The following is a 14,450-nucleotide window of genomic DNA, read 5'->3' on the forward strand; positions in this document are numbered from 1 at the left end:
AAAGCACAGGAAGAGAGGCAACATGATGTCAGCGCATAGGGCACTGGACTTAGAATTAAGAAGGTGAATTCAAATTTTTGTGGTTTTGTAATTCTGGGCAAGCCACTTAATTTTTTTATGCATCAGTAAAATGAAGATGATGTGGGGATTGGTATTGGTTACCTCTAAAATCCCTTTAAGTCTTAAATCTATTATCCCAAATTTACTTTACGGATCCCAGTGTGTATGTCCAATCTTTACATTTTCTGTATGTAGCTTGCTTTGCATTTATCCCAGTATTTCTGCTTAGAGAAATGCTTCTTTGCCCCTTCTGAGAGCTAGATTTTTTGCTTTTCATCTCAGAACTACCCGAACACATCCCTTGAACTCATTAATTCTTGAGTATTATGCCATGCACCATGATATATTATTAAATCTATTATTAAATCTGTTCATGATAGGGCCAATAATGAAATTGGAGAGAATCAGCCCCAGCACTTTTTCTTCCTTTTTCATCAGCAACTTAGAATACTGATGGGAATTTTTATTGAAATGGTAGTTTTATTTTAGCCATACCTTGACACATCCTCAAAGAGCAGCTCAGCACCTTTTAAGAGTGCTACACTTGAGAATGCAATTGGAATATGTCTATTTAGACATTGATGGAATTGAAAAAATGATCTGGGATAGCACTTCTGCCTGCCTTGGAATGTCTGCTGTCTGTAGGGATAAGTGTTCCCCGTCACCTTGGTCAGAATCATGTCTATTTTAGGTTAGGCCTAGAATAAAGCCTAGAAAATATTGATGAATGATTGTCCCCTACTTTTCTGTGACCAGAAGGCCAACAAGGGAGAGTAAGTGTGTGATGGTAGTGGCAATAGCTTTTAGTCTGTTTGTATTATTCGGCAGTTACTTACATTCCTTCAAGTCTGGAAGTATTTTCCTTCTATGAAGTTCATTGTCCAAAATTCTCAAAGAATTATCATTATGTTGTTTGCCTTTGGGTCACCATTAAGGGCTACCATATTGACATAGGGAATGACTATTTCATTATTTTAATTGTTATATTTACAGCAAAATTGGAATGGAAATTGACATTGATTAAACAGTATCCTATTGATAACAGGTTTATTTTTAAAAAAAAAAAAATTGTCCAACTGAGAAGCTTTAAATTGAAAAGTACTTGTCAAAATGGATAAAGCCAGGGATAGCTTAGGTGATACAGTGTATAACACTAGTCCTGGAATCAGTAGGGCTTGAGTTCAAATTTGACTTTAGATGTTTACTAGCCATTGGTTTAACTTCAGTTACCTCAAAAAGAACTATCAATAAAAATTATTGATTTTATATAGATATTATTCAATATTATATTGATTTTATAATCAATAAAATTATTGATTGTTCGTTATCAATTATTGATAAAGCCAGCATCCAAGACCTGGAATCACCTCTTACCTCTGACAGTTCTGTCTGCTTGATTATGGGCTTTATCTTTCAGCACTTTAGGTACTTTCTAAGATTGATTCCCTCTGCCATTCCTCCACCATCCCCAAGTTTTCTTGACTTACATCTTGTTTTCCATGATTCTGGAAGGGAGAGTGAGGCTGATGACTTTGCACAAATCTACCTCATTTCAAAACATTAGCCTTGTGATATTGTTGGTCTTCTTCAAGAATAAAGAAGGAACAACAAGACAAAGATTCTGAATTGCAGAAGCAGGGCTGACATCTGGGAATTCCACATTTTGGAACCTTTAACTTGGTGAAAATTAAATAGATACAGCCTTTGATTTATGATGTTAAATAACTAATGCTAGTATTACATTTAGAAAGTAAAGAATTTTGTTGTTCAAGTATAGCTTAAAGTATTTACCTGCTCCCAAATCAAATATCTGTGCATTGTTTGGACTTGAGTTACTTGCATTAAAAAGGAATAAATCATAACATTGAACATTTTGCATTTAATAATTGCCCTTGACTGTATTCTGCATTTTTCGATTAGATGCAAAACTCTTTTAGAGCATACTAAGCTGTTATTTCATTGCTTTTATATTTTATGGCTTCCAGGGGCACATTCAGAAAGAAGTAAGTACAGCAATAATGTTTTGGAGAAAACTTTTATGTGCATGGTAGCAAGCTGTAAACATGCTTATTCACATTAACAATGCTTTGATATGCAGTATGGTAGCAGGAGGGTTGGTGCATGCTGGGAATTCTAATGAATTCTTTTTACACCTGTGTATAAGCCTAAGACCAACCCTTTCTTCAGTCAACTGGGGGGTAATGTTCTAATGGCCACCATCAGGCAGCACAAAAATATTGTACAAAATATTACTGTTGTAATTCTCTTAGGCATTTCCTATCCTTTTGATAAAGATATATTTTTTTCTCATATTGTTCTGAAATTTTGCCTCCGTCATAGAACCCTTAGGTTGAATTTGATGGTCATAAACTAACTCTACCTTCCATTTGTAGAATTGCCATACTTAAATCACTGTTGTTAATATCACACTGGCTGGATTAGTCCCTTTGTGCTGCTGCAGGTGGTTTAGACTTTGCCTTTGGAGAAGTGGAACAAGGAGCACCATATCTTTTTTGTGGTCATTTTGCTTTTTCTTTCCAAAGCATGTGCATGTATGGGAGATATTTGCTCTGGGTTAAATATTCAATTGACAGGTAGCCATGCTTTTTTGTCTTTTAAGGGAAGCATAAATACCAAAACCCCATACCATTTGGGATATTTAGTCCCTAAATCCTTTCTCCCAATTGCTGGTTTGTATTATTTTTCTCCTTGGTGGAAACTTCTCTTGTATGGGAATGGGGCTTTGTATCTGAGAGAGGTACAAAAATCTCTTCCTAGGAAGTTTTTTTTGTTTGTTTGTTTTTGTTTTTAGCAAAACAGTATTGTGTTTATCTTATGCTAATGATGTTTCCAGTAACCTCTGGAATATTTAGAATCTAACATAAAGAATATTGAAAGGAAGACTTAGATAGGAAGGACTCATCATTGCTAATTTTTGTCTCTATCATTCTGGGAAGTTTCCCCAGATAACTCGTAAGACTTTTAGTTACTGAGAGGATGCTGATTTTTGTTAATAAAGGAAGTTTCCTCTCCTAACAGTACCCTCTGCACGGACCAATGGAATAACTGATTGGTTCAGATCTTTTCCAGGATTAAACTCAGTAGACATTTATTAGGAATCTGCTGATGTATATTTTGGCTTAAGATACCGAGTTCTGGGTTTGTACTCCTAAAAACCTGGGTTCCAATCCTTCAGACTATAGCTGCCTAATCAGAAATGAATTTCTTAACTTCTTGAGTCTCAGTTTCCTTATTTGTAAAATGGCAATAATAATAACTGTAACCCTTACCTTAAATTACTATTGTAAAGATCAGCAAAATGTATGTAAAATGTTTTACAAACCTTAAAGAACATATAAATATGAGGTATCAGTATGACACTGTTATTTGTTTTGTTGCTATAAGGCACTGTGCTTTTTCTAACAAGACAAAAAAAGCAATATGTTCCCTGTCTTTCGGGTAATTTATAGACTACTAAGGATTATAAGACATTTACACAGATGACAATAGACTTAGGAAGAGCAAATAACTGACTCAGTATTTGGGGGACTATCATACAGAAGGATTAAATTTATTTTCTTTATCTTCAGATAAATGAATGAAAGTTGCAAAAAACTAAAACAAATAAACACAGAGATTTTAACTTGATATAAGGAAAATTCTCTTAACAATTAAAGATATCCAGAAGTTAGATGGATTAGGTGTTTGATTAACATTATTAAACAACAACTATCGAGCCAGGCACTGTGCTGATTGCTGTAGACATAAAGACATTTCTTAATCTTAAGGAGATAGATATAAACTAATGAGGAGTTCAGTATACAACTATATACAAACAAGCTGTCATCAGAATAAATTGAGACAATCTCAAAGGGAAGGCACTAAGTATATGGAGTAGATGGGAAGCGATTTTTGAAGATGTGACTTGAGTTGAAGTTGAAATTTGAAGTCGGGGAAGATGGGTAGGGAGAACATTCCATAAATGGAGAACAGTCAATGAAAACATGCCGAGTGAATAGCAAGGATTACAGTGACTCCCTGGATTACAGTGACTCTTTCCTTCCTATAGGTTTTTATGTGAAATCTCTCAGAAATTATACTAAGAGCTAAGGATACAAACATAAAAATGAAATATCTCTCCTTTTCCCCATTATAATGTAAGCTCCTTGAGGGCAGAGTCTAATGTATATTTATTTATATAAGTATATATGACATGAATGCAATGTTTTTATTGTTTATTGGACTAGCTATGTAAGTGGAGAAGGGGCAATTGGACAAACATTGTGGATACAGAAGTGACACATGAGATTTAGCAAATGATAGGATATGTGGGGTTGGTGAGACAGAATAGTCAAGGATAAAACTGAGGTTTCATACTTAGATTAATGGAGATTGATGGTGGTATTCTTGATGGTTATTGGGGAAGTTTAGAAAAGAGGGGTGGATTTTGGTGGGAAAATAATGTTTTCTTCTTGATAGGAGTTTTCTAGGTCTATTTTGGATATAATTTTTTTAAAAGATTATTTTAAATAGTATATTATTTTTCCAATTACATATAAAATATTTTTCAACTTTTATTTTTAAATAGTATATTATTTTTTTCCAATTACATGTAAAGATGATTTTTCAACTTTAACTTTTGTAAAATTTTGATGAGGTCCTGTGTAAAGTACAGACTAGCTCCCTGGAGAGCCTTAAGGTCAACCAGAGTCAGGATGAATTAAAGTCCTTGGTCTTTAGGGGAAGAAGTGAAGGAGGCAGGCAAGCAGAATTCTGGATTCTGGAGTCTGGAGTCACCAAGCTCTCTCCTCATCCTGCCCCCAAGTCACTCTGGCCTCTTCTCTCCGCCTCCTTCTCCTCCTCCTCCTCCTCCTCCTCCTCCCCCTCTCTCCCCTCCCCCCCCCCCCCCCCCCCCCCCCCCCCCCCCCCCCCCCCCCCCCCCCCCCCCCCCCCCCCCCCCCCCCCCCCCCCCCCCCCCCCAGTCCTTGCCTACGATTATCTTGACACCAAACATTCAGCAAACACCAAACAGTGAGAAGAGCCATTTATTCACATATATGCTAATAGAGTCATTATCTCACATCTAATAGGTAATTAGCCTTAAGTGTTCCATTCAAGCATACTTTTTTGGAGTTTCAGCACTCTACAATCCTGGGTAACTGGGTGGAGTTGGCAGAGAAAACCTGAAGTATTTATAAGATTAAAATACTCCCTGAGGCAAGCAGGAAAGGTTACTGATGGGTATCAGCTCAGCCTTACAGTCCCACCCCTGTGGAGGTCTTGGGAAACCCCACCTTTCTAATTTCAATTGGAAAACCAAAATATCATGTCAAACCACTGAGGTTAAATTTTCTCTATAAATCTGCCCATGTCCTGTGCCATCATTGCTGGTTCCACTGTATTCTATTTCATGGTGTCTTCTTTCTCACCCCTTCTTCATATCTTTTCTCTCATCCCCTCCCTTGTGCTCATTGTATACTCTTTTTAGGATGCTAAACTCCTCATGGATTCAGCCTGCCAGTCAGTGGTGTACACTCCCACCTCATGGCATATTCTATTTCTCTTGGCTAATTGTGAATTCCCCTGGGGAACTTGTCTTTTGCATTATTAATTCTTAAAACCCCTTTCCTTGCTAATTGATTTTATACTTTCCCAAATCTATTTCATATTTACCACTCCTGGTTTCCATTTTACCTCTTCATTTTGTCTGTAACTCTTTCTCATAAAAAAGGTACCTTTTGGCAAAGAGAAAGCCATTGTGAATTCTTTACATGTGAATTGTTACTGAACCCCATTGTTTGGTGCCAGACCTCAACCATATAATTTTGAGTTTCAAATTTTTTTTCTCCCTCCCTTCCTTCCTTCCCTCTTCCTCATGTTAATAAACAATCTGATGTGGGTTATACATGTATATACATTTTTTACATATTTTCATATGTCATGTTAGAAAAGAAAAATCGTAACAAAAGGGAAAAGCCATAAGAAAGAAAAAACAAATAAACCAAAAAAAGGTGAAAATAGTATTTTTTGATCCACATTCAATCTCCATAGTTCTCTTTTTGGTTGCAGATGCCATTTTCCACTTTGGATTTATTCTTATGGATTTTCTTTCCCCAAAACTCCAACAAACACTTGTTCAATTGATGAACCTTCCAAATCCTTCTCACCTTTGTGATAGTAGGAGAACAAATACTTTCCAAACTGTTAGCTGAATGCTATCTAATTTAGCATAGTACTTAACAGTTCTCTGATGTACTTAGTACTTATTAGAGTTACACAAGATTCACACCTTGAAGAGAGCATATATATGAATATATATATATATATATATATGTATGTATATGAAGGAGCCCACTAAAGGACAAGCCCACAAAAAGGACAACACCTCTGTGTGTTATGGGCCAGAACTTGAAACAAGGTGATAACTCAATGGAATTGATGGAAACAATGCTTAAGTTAACACCTTTGAGAGTTCACATATTAGCTCACACATTAGTTCACACGTTTGGGAGATTTCAGGGTTCAGTATGAGATATCCAAATTCACACCTCCCATAATCTCACTCCCAGAAGAGGAGCCAACCTTTGAGTTTACACCTCTAAAAGAGCATAAAAACAGCTGAGCTCAGTCAGGAGAGTTCAGTTGAAAAAATGGAGAGGGGAACGTCAGTTGGAGATTGAGAAGCCGTGAGTTGGAGTTGAGCTAGAGGCAGAAGCTGGAAGAGCTAAAAGACAAGTTGCAAGAGCTCTTGGAACCAAGGAGGGAGATAGGCTTCTAAGAAACTAACTGGGTTATTTTGGAAGAGACACTAAAAGACTGTACTTAAATCCCTGGCTGCATTTGAGGTGATTAAACCTCCCCAAGAAACCTGCTCACAGAGAACCATCATATTTTACAAAAGAAGGGAACATCATCACATTTTGGCACCTGACCGTGGGACTGACAGGACCCTGATTTCAGTGGAAAAGCTCCGATCCTGATCTCAGTGGAAAAGCCTCTGATTTTGATCTCAGTGGAAAAGCCTCTGATCCTGATCCAGTGGAAAAGTCTTCTTAGCTCAGAAATTAGGATGAGTACAACAAAGAAATTTTGTTAAAAGAGTTAAAGTAGAATTTCAGCTAAGATGGGACAGATGTTTAGGAAACAAGGAAAATGTTTAGAGAGCATTGTCAAGGTTATGAAAAGCCAACCTTTCATGGGTGGAGGGAGAAAGAGGGGGAAGGAGAGGCAGAAACACAATCAGCATCTCCTGTGAAGCAGAATATGACAAGATTAGAAAAGACATTAATTAAGGCAAAAAATGAAGAACAAGATGTATCTGATTTTATAAATGCATATCCTGTGATTGAAGAGCTTGACTCTTCAGGTCAAAAAGGGAGAAGATACACTCCTTTAATTTGGAAAAAATTAAGAATTTGAAAAAGGATTGCACTCTTTATGGGACTATATCCTCTAGTTTGTTTTATGAAATCTTAACCCCGAATGATTGGAAATCCATAGCTAGGACATGTTTAGAACCTGGACAAAATTTGTTATGGCTTTCGGAGTTTCATGAATTATGTAGGATTCAAGCCCAACGCAACAGGCAAACAGGAGCTAATGTACAAATAGCTTTTGACCAACTAGTTGGTGAAGGTCAGTATGCAGAGAATTCAGAACAGATTTATTATCCCACACCAGTGTATGAGCAAATTTCTAAGGCTGCAATAAAAGCTTGGGGTTCCCTCCTTGGACAGAAAGATGGAAGTAAAGCCTTCACAAAAATAGAGCAAGGTCCCAATGAACCCTTTGCAGATTTTGTGGGACATTTACAAACAGCTGTCATAAGAACCATTGGAGATAATGCAGCCACAGAAATAATGACCAGACATTTGGCTAAGGAAAATGCCAATGAGGTTTGCAAAACAATTATATATGGACTAGATAAAGATGCTCCTTTAGAGGAGATCTTAAGACGCTGTGCCACAGTGGACACAAATGCTTATTACACCCAAACTATGAAGAACATGGAAAGACAGGGTCCTTCTTGGCAAAGGACTTCTAGAGAAATTCGTTTTCAATGTGGAAAAGTTGGACATCTTAGAGCTCAGTGTAGATATAGAGACAGAGTGAGAGGACAGGGTGAGAGAATAAAACTCAAAAACCCATGTCCAATATGTAACCAAGGCTTTCATTGGGCCTCTGAATGTAGATTGACTCAAGGAAAAGAGAGGCGGAGCCCAGCTCCAAATCATACACAAGACAGGTGGGGCATGATGGCAGCTAAGTTACACCCAGAGAATCTTTAGAAGGTCAGGACTCTGATGTGATCAACCAACAGAAAAGTAATCAGGATTACAGTTGGGGAGAATACAGGGTTTTTAACCGAACAGGGCAGTGTCCAGTGCAAACAGCTCCAATGTAATTGCCAGCTGATAAGGAGAAATCCCCAAAGTGGTAAATAGAAGGGAATTAGATAGGTTAACTGCCTGGGAGAGAGGGTTTGCTTATGTTCCTACAGATAGAGAAAGAAACAGATGGAGAAGGAAACAGATGGGTGGCAATGAGCACTTGGAGAGAGACAGAAAAAGAGAAAAACCTCAAAACAAAGGAGAAGATTTAAGAAACATCTGACACTGAAAGAGCATGGCTGACAATGAGACTGTTAAAAGAACTTTAAAATCTTCAGGAATCATTGGATTCCCTAACACAAGATGAGACTATTGCAGTACTTCAAAGCTTGCAGGAATTATTGGATTCTTGGCACATGAATTAATGGACATTGAATTCCTTTTGGACTATTTCTAAGATTTATGGACATGTATAAATTCTCATGATGATTCTTGTTATTTGTTTCATTACTACTAGCCTGTGTTATATTGCTGTGTGCTTATGTAATTTCTGTAATTATGTGTAATACCTCCCATATTGATGGATTTATGTATACCTGTTTCAAGTGAGCCCCTTTAGAAACCCGCTAATCTGATTTGATTTCCCATTTCCTTTAGTGTTTTCATCTCCCTGAGATGTCAGGAGGGTGTGACCATCTTCTTTTTATAGTGTTTTCACTTCTTTTTTTGAGCAGTCAGGGAAGGCGTGATCACCTTCTTTTTGGGGGTTCTCACCTCCTTGAGAAGTCAAGGAGAGGTCATGACCACCTATGTTCTAAAATCAAAAGAAAGCGAAGATCTGTACTGGCTGGAGACATTTGGAGGGAGCTAGAGGCAGAAGCAGGAAGAGACAAAGGACTAGTGGCAAGAGCTCTCAGAACCAAGGAGAGAAAGAGGCCTTTAGGCAAGCTAACCGGGCTATTTTGAAGGAAACACTAAAGGATCTGGACTTTAATTCTTGGCTGCATTTGGGGTGATTACTTAGAACTGAAACAAAGGCTACCTCCAGAAGCCCCCCAAGAAACATTACACCAAACAGGTGTAATGTTCTTCTCTAAAATGTAAAGTTCTCTGGGATCTGGAGATCTTTACTCTATTTATATATCTTCAAGGAATCTGCTAGGGGGTTCAAAATTATAAGTGATCAACTTATCCCATTCATTTGTTCTCTCACTATTTATAATGTACAATGGCTGTGCTAAGTGCTGGGGATGCAAAGGCAGAGACAGAAGCAAAATTCTCTCCGCCCCCCTTGGAAAGTACATTCTGTTGGGTGGCTTGGGGAAAGAACATGTACAAGTCAGTACAAATAAATCAATACAAAGTTATATGCAAAATAGAAGCTGGAGAGTATTAACAACAGTGGTTATCAGGAAGTAAAAAAAAGTCTCCATCAGCAAGTAGCTTTAAAGCTGAATCTAGAAACTAGAGGTGTTAGACCAGAATATGGCATTTCTAAGCACATATATTAAATTATTTTCCCCCCTCCCTTAGCCTAATCTCAGGGTATATCATAATATTTGCCGGTTCTAGCAGGAAGACAGAATTAGCAGCTTCCTTGCTAATTTGAATCATTATGTGATCAGTACCTTATCTTGAGTTTCTAGTACTGTTAATGAACTAAGGCTATGAAAGTGTATGGGTTTATTTTTTTAAACAGACAGGACCACATTTGTACTTTTCTAATTAGGTAAGTAGCTATAGTAATAAGGTCACTGAACTATATGCTATGTCCTTTCTAGCCAGAGAGGAAAGTTGAAAAAAGTATAAGCAATTGCTGTGAATTGAAAGGAATCTCATTATACCATTGATTCTTGCTGCTGTTCCAGCATCATGAACTCACTTAGCAATTCCAGACTAACTTGTTTCTATTAGGGATATAAGCAAGTTGAAGAGCCCTTTCCTTCCACATGGAACAAATGACATTCTCAAGTTTCAAAAAAATTTAGGATTTTGGTATTATTAAAGTGAATAGAGTTCATAATTGGAGTGCTTATTATTGGGTCATAAAAAATGATGAAATGGAGAGTTTCAAAGGAAACTGGGAAAACCTTAATACATTTAGGGTAGAGCCAGGTGAAGAAAACCAGGAGAACAATTTATATAGTGATGACTGTGATAGAGAAATACAACTATGAAAGATTTTAAGAACTCTGATTGACAAAATGATAGGCCAAGGATCTGTAAGAATGAAAATGAAACTTCTCACCTCCTGATGGAGGTGCTCAACTTAAAATTCAGAAAAAAACATTTTTGAGAACATGATTGTGGGAATTTGTTGTTGCCTCCAAACTCTGCAGCTCTATATCAAGGGATTTGGAGGGCTATTTTTTGTTTGTTTGTTTGTTTTGCTCCATGGGGAATGGGCTTAGAAGATAGGAAGGAAAAAATTAATAAAATAAATACTTGTTGCATTAAATTTTTTTTAAATTTAAAAAAGAAAAAAGCACTTATCAATTTAAAAAAAATTACTCCTTTAGTACAAAGAAAGCACTTCTTATTCCTTTAGTAAATAACTAAAGATATGTATTGAGGGTGAGATGGGGGAATGAATAGGGAAATAGCTTTAGTTTAAAGCTTTAGAAGCATAAGCCATGTTTCAAAATCATTAAAATATGAAATTTAAATTAAAATAGTGCATATATGTTAAATTGATAATTTCCAATTTAGGACATGAGCATTTTCTTTTAGCAAAAACTAGGTCTTTGTACATTGTGGATTGGTCATCATGAAAAACCATCATAACCAAGTATCAATAGCTAATTGTTTTAACTTTTGAGATTAGATAGTAGAGGTCTTTAGGGTTATAATTAGAATGGTTTCAGATCACTTATTCTTTCTATTCAGTGACAGCTACAGTGACCTTAGTGATGACAGTCTTCCAGAAAGAAGGGTTTCTGAAATGGAAGCAAATTGAGACTCCTTTGTGACTCTTTGCAACAGAAAGGACCCAAACAGGTAAGGGAAATTTTTTCTAATTTCACTTTTAGATTTCACTATTTTTTTGAATTCAGGGTATTCATGATGAGTCAATGCTTGGAATTACAATCCCTCTGTGTTTTCTCAGTCCTGTACTATCTTAAACTGCTGAAAAATCAAAGGCCTGTACTGTCTATAGTCAAGGGACTATACTGTTCTGGTCACCCGAGGTGCCTAGATTTACGATCTAAGTGTCATCCTTGAGTCCTCATTCTCTTTCACTCCCCACATACAAGCTATTGCCAAGAACTATTGATCCGACATTCACAACATCTTTTATATGCACCTCCTCTGTAATAACACCGTTATCATCGTGGTGCAGGCTCTCATACTTAGACTGTAGCAGTAGCGTTCTGGTTTATCTCCTTGTCTCAAGTCTTTCTATTTCAATTCATCCTCCATTCAGGTATCCAAGTAAGCATCCTAAAATATAAATCTGACCATGTCACCCCTTTATTCAATAAAATCCACTGATTCCAAGAACAAAGCTCCAGGATCAAATATAAAACCCTCTGTTTGGTTTTTAAAACTCTTCATAACTTAGCTCCTTCCTACTTTTCCAAGTCTTCTTATACTTTGCCTTCCTCATCTCCTTCCCTCTTCCCCCACATATTCTGTAATTCAGTGATATTGGCTTCTTTATTGTTCCTTGAATAAAGCATCTCCCAACAACATTTGTTTTCATTGTCTTCCATCTCTAGAATGCTCTCCCTCCTTTTCTCTTGCCTGCTCGTTTTACTAGCTTTTTTTTTTCCCCAAGTCTCAGCAAAAGTCCTGCCTTCTACAAGAAGCTCTCTCTAATCCCTCTTAATATTGGTGTATACCCTCTGTAATTATCTCAATATCCTGTACATATTTTGTTTGCTGGTAGTTGTTTACATGTTGTCTCTGCCATGAAATTGTTTGCTTCTTGAAGTCAGGGAATGTTTTTGCATTTCTTAATATCCTTACACAATATCTGGTGCTTAGTAGGTACTTGATAAATACTTGTTGTCTAGCTCCAGGGATAGATGAGGGAAAATACTTGACTAGAGGTTTATTGGTTGGGGAAGAGATTTGAGGGATACTACTAATGGATTGCCTTCATTATTTTTCTTCTTTACTCTTTTGTACTCAGGGAGAACTTTGTATAATGTCTTTAATCCTTACCCCCCCCCAACATTTTCATCATATCCCTTGATTCATTTTTATTTATTTTTCTTCTGAATTTTGATAACACAAAATAAAATGGGGATAGTACATGAAATTATATTCCCCCACCTCTTTCCCTCTCTCCCTCCCTTCCTCCTTCTCTCCCTCCCTTCCCCCCTTCCCCCCTTTCCCACCTTCCTTCCTTCCCTTTCTTCCATTCCTTCCCTTCCCTCCCTTCCCTCTTTCCCTCCTTCCCTCCCATCTCACTTAATGAAAAATAAGAGGCCTTTGGATCATATATGGAGGTGACCACATTTATCATGGAAGTGTGGTCAGTTTTTTGTTGAGGGTAAAACAACAGTTTTACCTCATTAGAGGTTAAAGGCTGCAACAAGCTTGCAGGTAGATTACGAAAGCAAATTTTTTTCTCCCTGAGGCTTTAATTTACTTTATTGGAGAGTCTACACAGAGTAATTTTATTAACTTTTAAGCTCAGAGACATCAGCTAATAATTATGATATCCCTATAAGGATTAAGGTAGGCATGGAAATGGATGAACCTTTTAGCAAGGAAAAATGACCTAGTAGTTCAGGGTACAGTTTTAAGATCTTAATGGAGCCTTTTTGACTACTAAAGAAAAGTTACTCTCATGTCATTAATCCATGTTGCAATGAGAAAGATTGAAATTATCTGCCAAGAAAAAAGAGAGGAGTTTTCATACTAGTCCTCATTTATAAAGACACTAAAGGATGGATGATATTAAATGTGGAGTGATGAATAGCCATCAGTCTTAAAGAACTGTTAAATTTATAATTATATTTCTCACTTTTTTTTTTAGCCTACAGATCTGTTGAAGTCAATTGAAGAAACTGCTGGAATGAATGGCACAACATACAAACCTTTTCCTACCCTTTTTCCTACTACTACAACTCTTTTTACTCTTTCAACAGATAGATTTGAGAGTTAAAGCTATTGTAGTAATCTAATTCCAATTCCACACAAAGAAAGGAAGAAAAAAGAAAAAAATGATTTCCATCTCCCTTCTATTGTCCTCCTTGCAAAGGCTATTGTTGGCTCCATTGCCTTATCAGAAAGAAAATAAAACTCTTTAATATTAATGTATCGGGTTTGTTGTTTTTTTTCTTTTTTGGTCCTGTTTACCATGATGAAAAAGAGATTCATGAAAATTGAACAATGACTTTATGTTAATTGAACTCTGTAAGACATGTTCTGTGGAAAAGGCAGTAGGCAAGATATATTGTAACTCATTTTAAAACCAAAACCTTAGGCTTTTTATCAAACGGAACACTCTATCAAATGGTTCCTAAACTTGCTTATATCTTTCATCTTGTTTAGTATTCCTTCCCATTAACATGCAAATAAAGCAGTCATCAATTCTATTATATTGTCTGATTTCTACTATTGATTATGCATGGGAAGATTTGGAGTATTTTGTGGGTATGCGTGTATTTCTTCCCCTTGAAAGTAGAATTTATTCAGATGCTGTGTAATTTGGGTGGGGGGAAAGAGTTGGTAAAATAATAGTTCTGAGTAGTGCTATCAGATACCAAGCATTATATGAAGGTACCCAACTATAAATTTCTCACCATTTTATAAGATTAAAACAGAACTAACCAATTGAAATTGTCATCAGTACTATCAATATTATTTTGTTTTTCCAATTATTTGTAAATCTAGTTTTTAACATTAATTTTTGTAAGATTTTGAGTCCCAAATTTCTCTCCCTCTCTCCCTTACTTCCACCCTCCCTAAGATAGAAAGCAATCTGATATAGTTTATTCATGTACAGTCATGTCATCAGGATTGTCAGCAAAACATGCAGGAAATGCAAGGATTTCTCTGTGAAAATGGAAACTTATGCATCAAAAATACTCTACTCTCAAAGACAGA

General features: G+C 36.6%; 1 protein-coding gene across 3 annotated transcripts in view; it reads left to right on the forward strand.

Annotated features, from left to right (window-relative positions):
* CTPS2 (CTP synthase 2) overlaps positions 1 to 13,661 on the forward strand; it is a 156,375-nt gene extending 142,714 nt beyond the window's left edge. For 2 of the 3 annotated variants that reach the window (XM_031958951.1, XM_031958952.1), the window contains exons 18-20: positions 2,046 to 2,063; positions 11,277 to 11,387; positions 13,378 to 13,661. In XM_031958951.1, the coding sequence (XP_031814811.1) occupies positions 2,046 to 2,063; positions 11,277 to 11,346 (88 nt within the window). In that variant the 3' untranslated portion in view covers positions 11,347 to 11,387; positions 13,378 to 13,661. The remainder of the gene's footprint in view (positions 1 to 2,045; positions 2,064 to 11,276; positions 11,388 to 13,377) is intronic. The other variant, XM_031958953.1, reaches the window with a different exon arrangement.
* Positions 13,662 to 14,450: the final 789 nt, after the last annotated feature.

Source organism: Sarcophilus harrisii, chromosome 3 (assembly GCF_902635505.1).
Source record: "Sarcophilus harrisii chromosome 3, mSarHar1.11, whole genome shotgun sequence".
NCBI classification, from domain to species: domain Eukaryota; kingdom Metazoa; phylum Chordata; class Mammalia; order Dasyuromorphia; family Dasyuridae; genus Sarcophilus; species Sarcophilus harrisii.